General features: G+C 35.0%; 1 protein-coding gene across 1 annotated transcript in view; it reads left to right on the forward strand.

Annotated features, from left to right (window-relative positions):
- LOC129220546 (hairy/enhancer-of-split related with YRPW motif protein-like) overlaps window positions 1–15,759 on the forward strand; it is a 40,843-nt gene extending 25,084 nt beyond the window's left edge. Inside the window, exon 5 of the mRNA XM_054854977.1 lies at window positions 13,881–15,759. Within this exon, the coding sequence (XP_054710952.1) occupies window positions 13,881–14,314 (434 nt within the window). The 3' untranslated portion in view covers window positions 14,315–15,759. The remainder of the gene's footprint in view (window positions 1–13,880) is intronic.
- Window positions 15,760–16,322: the final 563 nt, after the last annotated feature.

Here is a 16,322-nt window from a genome sequence, read left to right on the forward strand (position 1 = left end):
CCATGTCCTACACACACGCGCATGCATACGCAACTACACACACACACACATACACACACAAACACATACACACATTTGCACAAACACATACACACATGCATACATACAGACACCTACACATACACACACACAAACACATACACCCATGCATACATACAGACACCTACACATACACACACACAGAAACACACAACTAACCACACATTCATGCCTGCACAAAGACACAAACACACATGCCTACACACATACACATACCCCCTACACACATACACATACCCCTACACACATACACATACCCCCTACACACATACACATACCCCTACACACATACACATACCCCCTACACATAAACATACATACCCCCCCGCACAAACATACATACCCCCACACACAAACACACACTCGTGATTGCGAAAAACATAATTTGAATTCAAGATGTCAAAATTCAATTTTTTTTTTTTTTTTAATTTTTTTTTTTTTAATATTTTTTTTTTCAAATGTAGAGTCTCATTTGCCTTTTTTTCCTCTTCGTTCAGCCTTTCTATGGCACCAAGTTGATGGCTTTTTTTGAAGTGACACCAAGTGGGAAGACCATTGTTGTCCCCAGAGTCAGATAAAAATATAAAGTATCTGCGCACGCAACTCAAAAGTATGTGCAAGCTAATCATTGTCTATCACGTAAAAAAAATAAAAATAATAATGATAATAATAATAATAAAATAAACAAAAAACAGGGGTGGGAGGGAAAAATTGTTCGGATTCCAAAAAAAAAAAAAAAAGAAAGAAAAACATTTTTAATCATAAGAAATAAATACCTGCAGGTATGCTTTGAGGTTACAAGGAACTAATTTTTATGCCAATTATGTGAGCCTATAGATGCAAAGACCTAAGCTAAATTTTTAAATTTTAAAACTAAACTTCTTTCAGCAGATATCTTTGCATTCGTAAGCTCACATATTTTTGGGAATTATATCTCCACTGCAGATCATACATTGCTGGGACCTTTCTTTTCTTAAGCTGTCAAGTAAATAAATTAATAGGATACCCAAATTTCTGAGAATGGAGGAAAAACTAGCAATTCGCTGCTTCTTTGAAATGTACTGTTGAGGGAGGGGACAAAAACAAGTGCAATAAATCTAGTAGCAAAAGTTATTTATGAAGATGAGAGATACCCTAGGAGCAAGTCCCCCTTAAGGAGCCTTTGGTCCCTTAATAGCCCAATGCACGCAAGGATTCCAAAACTATACCGTATTTTCGGACGTAAGCGCCGCGGCATTTACGAGAAAAAGTTTATAAATTGCCGATGCGGCGAAATGAAATGTTTAGAACTTTCTTTGAAATGATCGAAATGTGTTCAAAATGTGTTTTTAATAAAAAATAACAAAATTTGCTTTTGAATTTCTGGTAGCATTATTAAACACACTTTTTTCCCAACAGCGATCAACCATGCAAAATATTGATGAATTCATAATCGACGTGTCCCACTTTTTTCGCACAGTTTAGCTTCTACTGCAATTTAAGTCTTTTATAATTAACGAGAAGATAGTGTAAAATTGTGCCAGAATGTGTTTTATGCCTTTAGTTTTTATAGTTAAAAGGATTGAGCTAAAATCGGAAAAATGTCCGAATTTTCCAGTAAAGATCGGGAAAATTTGCGGAATTCTTACTTTGCGGTAAAGTCCGAATCTCCTACTTTAAGCATCATTTTTTGGACTAAGGTTCTGAAATTTAAAGAGGTTATCCTGTAATTATTTCAAAGTAAGTTCATAACGTTTTTCAACATCCATAAAGGCGATCGTTAAAAGTTTTTTCTTGCTCAATGTAAAAATTTTGAGCAGCGATCCGAAATTCGGCTAAGTCCGTGGTTGTCGGATTTAGGGTAATTAACTATCAGTAAGTAGTTATTTATTTATTTATTTATTTATTTTTTGAAACATTTAATCTGTTTAAATTGTGTTCAGATATCTTCAAAAAAAAAAAAAAAAAAAAAAAAACAGAAACGACTTTTTTTTCACATTGTTTGTTAAACTAAAAGCGCTGCGCTTACGCCGGGTGCGGTGCAAACTTCCAAAAATACGGCAAGTGCGATCTTTTTGGCCCCATACGATAAGATTTGAAGCCACAGAGGTGCTTTTATGACTTGACATGAGCACACAAAAAAAGAGGAAACAAGGAAATACAAAGTCACATGATAGGAATTGCTCAGTTGTCACCACTTGTTGTGTTGCATAGGAGAAAAGGGAGGATTAACATTTTAGTAATTTTTCAACAGAAGAAAAAAAAGGATAGGTGGAAAACTAGAACATTACTCGCGATTATAGCGAGATGCGCTTGTCCGCAATGAATATGTCCGCAAAGCTGCAAACATTTTCCTGCAGCAGTGAATGTATCTGCGTCTATCTATATTATCCAGTTATGAATACTACGTTTTACATTAGCAATATTAATTTTAAACAAATTAGAACTAAAGAAGGAGAACCTGAATGATTGCCGTGAGATGCGCTCGCTTGCAACGAATGTATCCGCACAGGAGGGAATATATTTGTCTAACGCCATTGCGTATATACTATCTATTAATAATTTTTACAAATTAATTAAATAATATCAGTTTGAAACAAATTAAAAGTGAAAAGTAAGAATTTGAACGATTATAGCGAGATGTGTGTGCCCATAGCGAATGTATCCGCACAGCGGAAAATGTATCCACTTTACGCGCTTGCGTACATACTATCTAATTATAACTTTTACAAATTAATTAAATAATTTCAATTTAAAACAAATTAGAAGTAAGCAGTAAGAAATTGGACGATTATCGTGAGATGCGCGTTCCCGCAGCGAATACGTCCACCGAACGCGCGGATATGTATACTATCTTGTAATAATTTTGACGATCTAAATAATTAATATCAATATCAATTTAAAACGAATTAGTTTTTAAGATATCATCTTTACTTCTTATTCGTTTCAAATTGATCTAATCTTTATCTTTTATTTAAGAACTTTTACGATTGTCGGACGACGTGCAACTCCGCAGCGAATGTATCCGCACGTCAACGGATGTATCCGCGCGATGGTTGTCCCTAATACTGATCTTCGGTAACTGCCTTAACCGTCGAAAGATAGAGTCACAAGTTATCCTCACTTCAATTTGGATAGAAAGTAAGAAAGGGGGGCTGGAGACCGCAAAATTGGCGCGCCTGTACCGCGCACGTCTGCAGTGGGTCCTTATGGTCTTGTGTATCGAACCTGCGTTCAACCACAATTTCGATGTCCTAAGCCGTAGACTTCCTCTGACCTCTGTTAATCCCTTAAAATGTTGTTCAAGCTTTTTCAAATTGTTTACAACTGCTATTTTACTTACTAAACGAGCTATTCATTTTTCGCAGTTAAAAACTGTATTTTGTAATTGTAACCAGGACTGCGGAGTCGTTGCAAAAATGACCGACTCCTACTCCTTTACCCTGGGGTCCTCCCCCCCCCCTAAAAAAATAAAAAGCCCCCTAAAATGTGCAAAATACCCCTCAAAACACCCCCCCTCTGAAAATTTCAATGGTGCAGTCTGCGCCATGACCCCTCTAGGTGGGCACCTCTGCTTTACTCCAAAATCAATTCGACTCCGACTCCGCCGTCCTGATTGTAACTATTGATTTTGAAACTGATACTATTCAAAAATAATAAAGAAACATATTTCGTTTTAAAATGAAACAAGGTATGAAAAATCAGAGATTACTTCTGAGTCTCGCTATTCAGGGGCTTTCATTTATCACCCGATGTCTCCCCATCCGAAGATGCAGAAAGGAAAAACCCGAAAGGGGATGGGGGGGGGGGGGGAGCCATCCACACATGTTGATTCGGTTTCGGTGGTAAACGGGGTTGCGACCGGCTGGGTTGTTGGCAAGGTATTTGCCACCTGGTTTTGCCAAATTGTCATCCAGGTACACTCTGCGCAAGGTCAGGTTTCACCTCGACGAATTCCCACGGTAAATGCCGAAACTTTGAAGCTTTATTTAACCCTTTTACTTGGAACTCAACACCTTAATGGTTGGTATTTTCACGAATAATTTTTGCGGACTTAGAGTAAATGCAGCTTTTGCACTTCTTTGTTCGTTTTTAAATTTGGAGAAGTTGGTTATATAACAGTAGTTGAATGCTACTGTGTTTGCATTCTTTCTTCAATGGTCATTTCGACTGTGTTTTGGATTACGTTTAAATTTGGACGGATCATAAAAAAAAACCTTATCTTTCATAACATTTGACTTGCCATTTGAACAGTAGCATTTCATTTCGTTTAAGCATATAATGTATTTGATTATATGAAGTCATAAAACAACTTATAATTAATGTGATGATAAAAATATGACAACGTGTATGCATGTACAAATAGAAGCATTTAAGAAAAAGAGTTTTAAAACTCTGCAAACAGCTACTTCGGAGTTATAAAATCAAACCCCTTCTTCAGTGGATAAAAATAACGATGGAATAAAGTCCGACAACCGACAAGTGAACGAGAAAAAAGAAGCATAAGTTTTAGACTGCTTCTTTTACAAATTAATGTGTTGTTTAAAAATTAAAAAAAAAAAAAAACAGATTGGATGTTCTAATGAAATTTTCATTCGTCTTCACATGGTAAAAGTAGTAGTAGCCAAGCTCCTGCGCTCTTTTATTGTATCTAACCACCCATTGTTATAGTTGTACCACGGAGGGATGGCGGATGAACTGGAAGCGGAAACAGAACACTTCATTTTGTAATAGGTAGGATCTGTGAGAACGTGCGAACGGTAAAAATAAATTCTTGGACATAAAAATATCTTTAGAATGACTGCAGCGTTAATAGGAAAGATTTTAGCGATTCCTAATTGACTTGTTTGTAGAAAATATCTAGGAAATCTTAGCAGTATTGCTATTATGTGCATAGAATATGTGTAGGAAATCTTTACCCTTTCGCTATAATCTGCGTAGAAAATAGCTATTAAACCTTTGCAGTTATACCTAAATATGCATAAAAAATATCTAGGGAATATTTGCAGTATTGCTATAATATGCATAGAAAATATCTAGGAAATCTTTGCAGCATTGCTATAATATGCATAAAAATATCTATTAAATCTTTGCAGTTATATCTTAATATGCGTAGAAAATATCTAGGGTGTATTTGCAGTATTGCTTTAATATCCATAGAAAACATCTAGGAAGGTTGTAGAATAGCTGTGTGCAGGTGTGATCGCTATGATCTCTCAAAAAAGTTTCTTATTTGGCAAGAATAAATTTGGAGGATATTAAATTATTAAAATTGTGGGTCCTCTCCCCCCTCTCTTTAATTATAATTCTCTTTTCATCACATGAAGGTATGTGTGCATGCTAATGTTTAATCATTTTCCTTTCCATTCAGTAAAATGAGAATTTCCCTACACAAAAAATGAAAGATCTCGGCTCCCCTGGACGAAGAGTATCAGGATGAAATATTTGAGCAGTTCCAGCAGATTGGTACATAACTTTTCTCGAAAATATCTGGGTTGTCTTTACAGCACCAATATGATCTAAAGGAAGTTCGAGAAGTCGATCTGCCTCTGTCTACGGGATTCTAAAAGTGAACTTCCACTTTCGGGAAGGTCTCGCCAGGGTGAGGGTCAAGACCGCAGTCGTGGGAACATTCCCGCCGCGCCGATTCCGGTAGCTGCCACGGGCCCCTTTGTGATGCTCCTGGTCACTCCGCTAACGAGCGCTTCGAACGTCATTCGAGGCTGCGGGCTGCACCGGAAATAATTAGTTCTCGCTTTTTGGATGCGACTGAGAATCGTTTTATGAACGATTGTTTGTTTGGTTTTTTTGTTTTATTTCGACGGTTATGCGAGGGATAGAATTCGGTTCTTTCATTGAAGAGTTAGGGGGTGAAATTTCCCTTCCGGAACTAAATACACGGCAGCACCATTGCATTGATTCTCTCATTATCCTGCATGATTCAAACAAATGGTGGGTTGAGTATAGAATTAAGTAACTATAAATTTGGCAAAGTGTAATGTTTCACTTTTGTTGAAAATGTTTGTTCGGAAAAAGACTAATTTTTATTACTTCTAAACGAAAAAAAGTTAGATATTGTAGTCGAACAGCATTTTAATCAAGTCTTCATATTCTGCAAAAATCGTGTAAAAACATTCATTTGCTGAATCTTCTGCCTTAATTTCACGAAAAAAATAACAGAGATGGGGAAATTCATAACTAAATGTTTTTAGTAACGTAACAAGTAAAAAAACTGAAACCAGTAGCTTTTGCGTTTGTATAGGAAAGTCTGCTAGAGAGGAAAATGTAACGTCACTAAACTTTGGTAAACAACTTTTTTTACAGTGCAAACAACTGTTTGCAAACAACTAAACAACTTTTCTACAAACAATGGTGAAGCCTACACGCAGCTGCTTGAAAACAGACGAAACTCTTAGAATGTCTTCTATGTTGCCTAGTTTTCACTTAACAAAAATCGTTTGGTTTTAAAAATTAGTCCAAAATTGTGGCATACAGTTAGTTACCTTAACGAACCTACTACCTCACACCATATGAGGCAGTGAGAAGCAAAGGGATGTAAGTGGACTATTTAAAGTTTCGAGGTTATCGCGTTTGAAGTATAATCCTATGTAAGATTTCATTTTTTTTTCTAAATCATGCTATACAGCAGCACCTACTAGGGCTACTAGTACTATTTCTTCCAGAGTTGTTATCTCCAAATTTTTAATTTTGTCATTTCTTCCCGTTGCTACTCACTGCCTCATATGTTTTTTTTCCTTCAAAAAACTAGTCTCATTCGCCAAACTGATAATTTTCTCCCTCCCATAAATTAGAGGCGCTCCTATTAGTGGGGTTCATGACTCTCGGCTTTATTATTATTTTTTTTTTTTTTTTTTTTTTTTTGCACCCCCTCTATACAATTTGATGCCTGACCTAATGCTCATTCCTGGCTGCGGGCCTCATTTACAGAACATCAAACCACATTGTGTTCTGACGTTCTGAGTAAAAATTTCTTTGAAGCAAAATAATGGTGACACAAAAAGGATTCACTTGAATGGAGTAAAGGGAGTGATTTTTGATAGAACTTTTGCCATTTTTATTGCGTTGCGAATGTGTTCCACGGCGCAATTTTTATGTGTTGCTTGTAAGCGGCGCCATCTAAAAACAAACTGGCTCACGATTTAAAAGGGGCTTTCTGATCTAAGATCCCCGATGCACGAAAATGCACTCTAATCCACGACAGCGGGAGAAAAAAGAATCATCTTGTCGAACGCAAACAACCACTCATGTTTCCCACGGTAATTCTACGCGAAAGCCTCCTACTCATTTTTTTTTTTTAAGGCGTTGAAAAAAGTAGGTGAATCGCTGCACCAATTCTTTTCCACACTCTTCTTAGCGGTTGCAGTTATGAGCCGTTCTCTTCTCACGAAATAATTATTTCTTTTCCTCTCAACGATGTGATTTATTTATTTTACTTTTTTTTTTGTTCCTTGTCCATTCGTAGAAACGTTTGTTTTCTGACGATTGCACAAAGGCTTCCGGTCGGCTTTTTAAAACAAAGAACTTTTCGTAGGAGGAGAGTCCCACCGCTCACACAAAGGCTTTTATTCGTACCATCGTTAAATCTTGCAAATTTCTTTCTTCCTCCATTAGAAAGCGCATTCTATTTCGACAGATATGGAGTGGAATAACTTCTCGGTGGATTTGTACATTTTCTTAGTAAAAAGTTAATTTTGCTTCCGTTATGTACTTTCAAATATTCATCAAAATTCAGTTCAAATGCCAGCCTAAAGCTTAGATACATACATGTTTTTCCCCTTGAATTCTCCATAATTTTACTTCTAAAGACTAACGTACTATAAATTTCACATGAGAAAGATAATTCAGAGAAATAATAACAATAATAGCAACGAGAACAATATTGTTAAAAAACATCAATGAACACAAGATAATAATAATACAGTGAAACCTCTCTGAGCGGCCTCCTATCTTAAGGTAACGACCAAATTTTTGTGGCACGGATATTTTAGCCCCATAAACTTAATGCTAAAGACACCCCTAGAAACGACCACCCAACCCTTTTGAACGGCCGCCGAATGGATACGTCCATCCCTATTTTTCAGGAAAATTTATTCATTTTCTGTTTCTAATCTACAGCCATTCAGTTTAAAGTGGCTTACAGCAAATAAGGCATTCAGTTCAAAAGTCTTACTCGATTATTAGTTGGTCGATGTGTATGTGGTATCTGAGTTGCAAACAACCCCGTGGAAGATAATTTTTATGAATCTCGACAAGGTATTGAAATTTTGAACAATATGTGCACGGAAAATCTGCGAGAGAATTAATAGAGTACCATTTCGAATTCTTATCAGCACGGAACAGCAATGAAGTACTTGGATAATTGCAGTGCCAACTGAGAGAAACATCTTCTGGTCAACGAGTCAGCAAAAAAAGACGCGTTTTTATTCAAATCTAATATTAATTTGGGTTTAAATTAATTTATCAGATCACTGTATGCATCATTAAAGTTTTTTGAACAAAAACATTTTTAGGCCTTTGACGATCAATTTACTAATACGTTTTGTAATCATCAACACGAAAATTCAGATGTAATGAAAAATAAATTGGCTAGAGATATACATTTGAATTGAAAAACAAATTTAAAAACAACTTTTGGAGCAAAGTAAAAACCTAAGTCACAAATTGTATCCTTTATCCGAAAAATGTTCACAATAATTAAAAATTACGCTATTTCCCCTTTAGAAAGGTCTCAATTTCATTTTATGTGTCAGACTTGCTTTGTATTATGTACAGTAGAACCTCGATTATCCGAGCTAATTGGGACCGCTAGTTCCTCGGATGTCGGAAATTTCGGTTGAGAGCAGCTTGGTATAAAAACTTGTCAGCGTCACAATTTTTTAAAATGTACTAGCTGCGTGCCCGGCGTTGCACGGGCTACTTAAAAATGAAAGAGATGTCCAATTGATGATTTTGTATTACTCTGACATCAGTTTTTAAAGCGCTAAGGAGTAAATAAGTACGCGTAATGCAAGGTTTGCAAAACACCGGTAGAGCATATTTTTGGCAAAAATCTCTTTAACGTTAATCATACTTATCAATGCTACAAGTTAATGAGCATTTTCAATTAGCACAAAAGATGAAAATATATGCATTATCAACTATAATCTTAATATAATCTACTAAATATCCACGTTAAAATGAGATACATCTGATAGACTATATCTGAAAATTTTATGTACGATTACAATCAGCTTTTTACATAAAATGACACACACTTTTTGGTTGATTACGTGAAACTAAAGCACGAAGACTAAATAAATACCAATAAGCATTAATTTAATACCAAGTCATCAGATTCCAATTTAGTTTTAGCTAAAATCTTTTTTGTTCAACTCTGTTTCACTTAAAAAAAATCCAATCTTAATTTAACATGTTCTTTTAACGATACAAACTGTATTTCAAAAATAGAAACAGGAAGGAAAAAGGTAGTTATTACAATTCGAAAACTCACCCATGTGACCGGAAAAAGTCCAACAAAATAAACATAATTAGTCGCACATCCTAAATGTACCAAAATATGAGGCCGGTGAATGATAAACCTACACTACAACTAATAAACATAGCTAAAGAAACAACTTTCATATACTGAAAAGAGTTAAGAACGTTGAATGTAAAACATAAAAAAAAAGGACAGACGATAAAATAAAGGCTATGTCCGAATAGAGCAACCAATTTTAAAGTAATTTAAAATGAAATTCTAGATGAACGTTGTTTTAAGATTTGGACAGCAGTCAAAAAATATCTTTTAAAACCAAGGGCTGTGGAGTCGGACTGATTTTGGGGTAAAGGAGTTGGAGTCGGTGTCGTTAGAAAACATGCCGACTCCGACTCCGGGCTTCTTTTTTTCTTTCCTTTTCACTGATTCTCCTTGCATTTTTTAAAAACGGACTACCAATTGTTTCGATTACATGTATAAAAAGATACTAATGAGAAAAAAAACTGCCATTATGGCAATCAGCTAGCTTGAGTGCTTATCGAACTTTCTGTAGCTGTCCCCTAGTTTGCTTGCTTTTTAACTTAACTAATAGCAACTGTCAGCAAACGGTTTTGTTGCCTAACATTTTCAAGTAATCACTTTCAAATAAAAATAGAAATATAGTGTTTTGTTCGATCTCAGTTATAAAATAGTAAAAGAAACGTAACAAATTAGTAAGTCGAGGCCAGTAGCTAAGGTTGAAACGTTTAAGGGTGATCGGTAAATTCAAAGAAGTTCTGGCGTGAAAGTACGAATCCAAAAGATTAAGACTATTTCTATAAGCTTCGTTCTCACTAAAAAGTATGGAACAAAATAAGTGTAAATGATTTCTTGATTACAACACTCAATAATTGCAGTTAATCTTAAAATCTTCATATTAAGGTTAATTCTAAAGCAGTCAATAAAATTTAAATTAAAAATTTAGCGAAGAAGAAATATACGTATAGTAACAGCTATTCGTACAAATTTATATACCACCGCATTTTGTGTAAAAATAGCTCCTGACGTATATGTGCCCTATTTTCGTTGAAATTTTATTAATGAAATATAATTTAAAATATATTCGCGAAAATTTTCAGAATTAAAGTATTTATATTGTTTATAAACTCTGAAATTAACTTTGGGTGTCATCTACCAGATGGGTGTCAACCGGGGCAAACCACTCCCTCTCAAGAACTTGAATTTAGAAAAAAAGCTTTTTTTCTCTCAAGTTACAGCTTTCAAGAATCGAAAGCACACGATTTGATCAATATCTATTTGTTAAACATTAAAGGGGGGCAAATTACAGATAATCCTTTTCAAATTTTTTAAAAGGGATTTTTAAGTCATCTCACTTTTTAACTCGTAACTGTTGGAAAATTTGATCTTTAAATTGATTTTCTAACGTTGTACGCGTCTTAGGTTTACAATAAAAAACAAAATGCGAAATTTTCATAAAAAGAAATTAATATTTCAATCTCTGTTTACAGGTTTTCCCCCTTCCCCTGAAGGGAGAGAGAAGTTGAAAAAATACAATTAAATTTTTTTTTAAAAATCCGGAGTTGGAGTCGGAGTCGGGCGTTTCAAAATGCAGGAGTCGGAGTCGGCCATTTTCCTTCCGACTCCGCAACACTGTTTAAAACAATTATTAGAATTTTACTTGCTCACCCATATGCAAAATGGCAACAGGAAAGAAATAAAAATTCCTGAATAACGTTATGTTAATTAACGTTTTAATTAATATCTCCGCTAATTAAAGTCGCACAAATACGAGGTTGGTCCTATGGTTTTCTTTGGAAAATTTCGAATTGATCGGTATCTCGTTAGACTCTCGATTCGCAGTGGTTCTCTAGAAGATCGATCTTTAGACAGACAGACAGACGGACGCGAACAGATTTTAATATTATAGTGGATTGCATAAAAATACAATAGATTGTTTTTAAAAGATGAACATATAAAGAGAAATGTTTTACAGTTTAAAAACTAAATTAGAAAATGACTTGTAGTAAGTTTTAAAATGTCAATTGAATTTTTTTAACAATACCAAGGTAAAAATTGAAAGATACATTGAAAGTGCACACTAATTTCCAGAAAATATTTTTATTTTCAAATTGAAAATTCATTATTTTATAAAATTTACTTTATTAAAAAAAAAGACTTCATTATCGACTCGGTTAACAAAAACATCGGTTAATCGAAGCTCGGTTAATCGAAGTTCTACTGTATTATAAAATTATATTGCAATTGTAACGGAAACCCTTCAAAGCGGCCACCCCTCTGAACGGCCGAAATTTTATGGAACGGAGGGGTGGCCGCTCAGAGAGGTTTCACTGTAACAGCATTAACAATACTAATAATAGCATTAATAACACTAACAACAATACTTATAATAGCATTACAATATTAATAATAACAACAACAACTACAATAACAAGAATAACAACAATAGTAATAGTAATAATCGTAATGATAACAGTATGCCACTGTAATAATAATAACAATTATTGTAGTTAAAATTATAACTAATAACAGTAATAATAGTAACAATAATTATAGTAAAAATGGTAATAACAATAATTATAATAATTATAGTGAACATGATAACTATAATAACAGTAATAATAATAACAATCTTAGTAACAATAACAGCAGTAATAACTTAACAATGATAAAATGTAGTATAATACAATTAAATTGATAACTATAAAAGCGGGTATTGTATCTCTATTGATAAAAGTAGGGAAATCTAAACGTCTCTTATTAGATAGTACTTTTTGAATAAATAGTTTAAACTATTCGAACGTGTCTTCCAAGTTCTGCGAGTGCTTGTGAAAACATACTCAGAAAACAAATGGTTTACAATAAATTATACAAAAAAAAAAAAAAAAAACGCATTTTAAATGCTCTGAAATTTATTTTGTAACTTTGTTAAATAATAAAATTTGAGAAATAAATGAATTTCCTAGCTGCAATAACATCTGTAAAAATAAAATATCTTGATTATAAACGAAGTAGCATCAAACTTTTTTTTATACTGGTATTAAAATAACATTCTTGTTTTTAATTAGCTATGGCACGGCATCAGAGTTCTTACTTACTGTTCTCAATCTGCCTTCGATTGTTCTTTTCATTTCCTAAAATAGAACCTCAATTCATCTTTTCCACTTTATGTTTGCCTACATTCATTGTTGTACTATATAGTGGTTCTACGACAATTTCTGTTTTAATAAAGTAAATAAAACTCGATAAAAATTATTCCAATGAAACAAGGGTTAGCAAATAATTTTTCTTGGGGTTTGGACACTTTTGAAATTTTTTTATCGAGTGGAAGAAAAAGTTCTCATATTCTACACTATCCATTAAAAATCATCTTGCCAGTTCAGCAATTACTTCTAAAAATACTGGAAAACGTTCGAAGTTGCCCCTAACGATACTATTGCCAACAAAATATTATTTTTAAATATAATTTATTTGTGTAATTCAGATTTTCAAAACATATTTGGTGGTCCAGACCTGGACCGCGGTCCGCCGGTTACCTATTGCTGATGCTGCTCTAAAAGACACTTTCCCACATTAATTGATCTAACGTTTTGCCTTTGGGAGAAAAATTTGATTGAAATTTTTTTTGTTTTTGATTTAAATTTTCTGCTTTACATACTCAAACAAATTTTAAGCAAGCTGTGAAGTAAAACTTAATCTGAATATCGCCTTTTGGTCAAGTGCATATTTTATGCCGTTGGATCAATAATTATTGCCGGCCATAGTAAGATAGAAGGCTTCGAAGCAGTAAAATTCTGTGCTACTCCACATTCATCGATTCATCCATACCTATCATAGTTTTTATATGTTGAGAAGTTCTATTCGAACTTTGGGAAATTCAATACGTTCTTTGAGATTCGGTACGTCCTTCGAGAAGTTCCATACGCGTTAATACTGCCAGAACTTTCTTCTGGGGAGGAAAAGGTTGTTCATAAATCATAACCAACCACAATTTTCGAGGATACACCGAGGGTTTGGCCATTATAATAAATAGTATTTATATGTGTATACACATTTAACATACTAGGATTAGTAATGCGGCTGAAACCCAAGGGTTCGGGAAGGGATTATATATCTACCATTCTTATTGCACCAGGACTGCGGAGTTGCAGGGAAAAGGACCGACTCCTACTCTAGAAATTTTAGAAACTCTGACTCCTTTACCCCAAAATCACTCCGACTTCATGACTTTGCCTTCGTAGCTCTGTTTGCATAGCATCTAAGTTCTTACGTAAAATTAAAGTAACTATTTCATTCAGAAACTGTATTTATCTTTCTTTGCTCACAACTATTGTTTAATTTTTTACAGGAATGGAACTGTTCAGCTTCGACCCACACGGCCTAGTCATGGACTATCACAGCATTGGCTTCCGGGAATGCGCATCAGAGGTAGCTCGGTACCTAGTCAGCTTCGAGGGACTGGACCTACAGGATCCCTTGCGCCTACGCCTCATGAGCCACCTCCAGTGCTTCTCCGCACAAAGGGACCTCGCTCTCAAAAGTCCCAGTCCTCCTCACCACCCGTGGTTCGCAGGACCCGTCCCTCGTCCCAGCAGTGGGGGCAGCTTGAGCAGCGCCGTGTCCACAGACAGTCCCAGTTCGCCCCTTCAAAGTCTTCCATCAAGTCCGAGTTTGAACAGAGTCTCTATCTTTCGACGCACATCCGCCATTGGTTCTGATGGTCCGGCACAGCCCTCTCCAGTCCGGCCATATCGACCTTGGGGAGCAGAAGTTGCCTACTGACGAAATATTGACACTAGTTCTGTTTCCTCACACATACGTGATGAATAATCAGAAGTCGTCTATCGCAGGCCCTAGTTCTGTTTTCTCATGTGGAACGTGTGAGTTAGCTGTTGTAAATTGACGAAATATCGACACAAGTTAATACTGAAAATCATTTATCGCATGCGCTACTTCCGTTTCCTCATGTTGGACGTGCAAACCTACAGCTGCACATTGACGAAATATCGACGCTAGTTAATGTCGAAAATCGTCTGTAACAAATGCTACTTCTGTTTCCTCATTTAGGCCGTGCGAACCTACACTTGCACATTGACGAAGTATCGACACTAGTTAAGGTTTAAAATTGCTTTTCGCATGCATTAGTTCTGTTTCCTCAAGTTGTATGAATAAGCTGTTGCTAAGTGAGGAAATATCGGCACTGGTTAATGGTTCTTTACGTACACATGGTGAATCAAAAATTGCCTTCTGAAGACATATCGCCATTAGTTTTCTCATGTTGTGAACCAGCTGCTACTAATTGATGAAATACAGACACTAGTTATGTTTTCTCACGTGGAGTCTGTGGATCAGAAATCATCTATTGAACATTCTCGACATCAGTTTTGTGTTTTCATACAGACATGTGAACCAGCAGCTGCAGATTGACGAACTATCGGCATTTTTTTTTTTTTTGTTTGTTTGTATATACCTGGTGAACCGCAAGTTCGCTTCTGGTTCACCAAAAATTGAGAAATTATATTTCGATTGAACATTTCAATGTTGTGCATGAACGAGATGAATTTGTTGTGGAGCTTCACGAAATTTCATCATGATGTAAGTTTAAGTTGCTACTTTTCAACCGAAATTTCGGTTCTTCATTAGCTGTTTGGAATTTTTAAATTTTTTCGATCTGAGAGATGAATTTCCCTCCACAAGTCAATTATATTCTCAATAGTCAAATTATAATCCTCGACCTGTTGTTATGATAGACATAAAGATATATATGACTTAGAAAGTATTGTATGGCTCTGGTACAAGACACTTGACCTTGGATGAGTTCATTTATGTTAAAGTTGAAATTCTTAAGGCCCTGATTCACCACACTATTTTACTCTTGATACCTCGACCCGTAGTTTGCGTAGGTGTCAGGGTTGGCGGTGAAACAGGTGGTGATACTGGCAGAACGCCAATAATCGCTATTGGCAAAGCAAATCGCCGTTTCTCACCGATGTTTTAACAAATCAAAAGGAATCGTTTGAATCTTCCTCATCGGAAGGCAGTCATCTTGTCAGAGATAGACACTATTGCTTGATGTGGCCTTATTCTAGTTAGTGAAATAGTGTTCTGTTGAATGCTCTTAATTTATTTTGTACAAAGGAAGTGTTTTCCGACATCATAGTTGTTTTTATAAAGATCTCACCAAAAGTATTTATTGTGTGTTATTGTGTTCAGTTGCAAAATAAAGGTGTTGGTCCATATTAATTGATGGTTGTCTTTATTTCATAACGATGCACCTCTTATCTGAATAGATTATTTCAGGAAGGGCGTAAATCCAATGGATTCTCATAGGACTTGCACTCTTTCTGAAATAATCGATTCAGATTCTCTTTCCCCCCTTTCTATTTTTTTTTTCTTTTGTGCAGCAGTTTTGAATTATATTTTTTAAACAGATGTATATTTATTCTATACTGTTTTTAGAATGATATTTGGTTTATATTTTAATAATGAGTGGTTTATGACTATGTATTTTCTCGGTAAGTACAGTGAATAAAAAAATTGTGAAACATTTTTTACTTAAATTTCCTGCTTGAAACTTAGTGATATTTGATGAAATTTCGAACGAAAATGCTCTTACTTTTTTTTCTATTTTGTGTATGAAAAGATCGGCTATCAAAATTCTTTGAGACATAATTCATTTATAGTTTCTGGATTTTAAATTAAGTCAAAGAGATTGAAACCTCTTTCGTTTACCCTTTTTTTTTAAACAAAAAAATAACTACCGGACTCAAAACAAACTTTCATCTGCATG

This window comes from Uloborus diversus, chromosome 4 (assembly GCF_026930045.1).
Source record: "Uloborus diversus isolate 005 chromosome 4, Udiv.v.3.1, whole genome shotgun sequence".
Lineage (NCBI taxonomy): Eukaryota > Metazoa > Arthropoda > Arachnida > Araneae > Uloboridae > Uloborus > Uloborus diversus.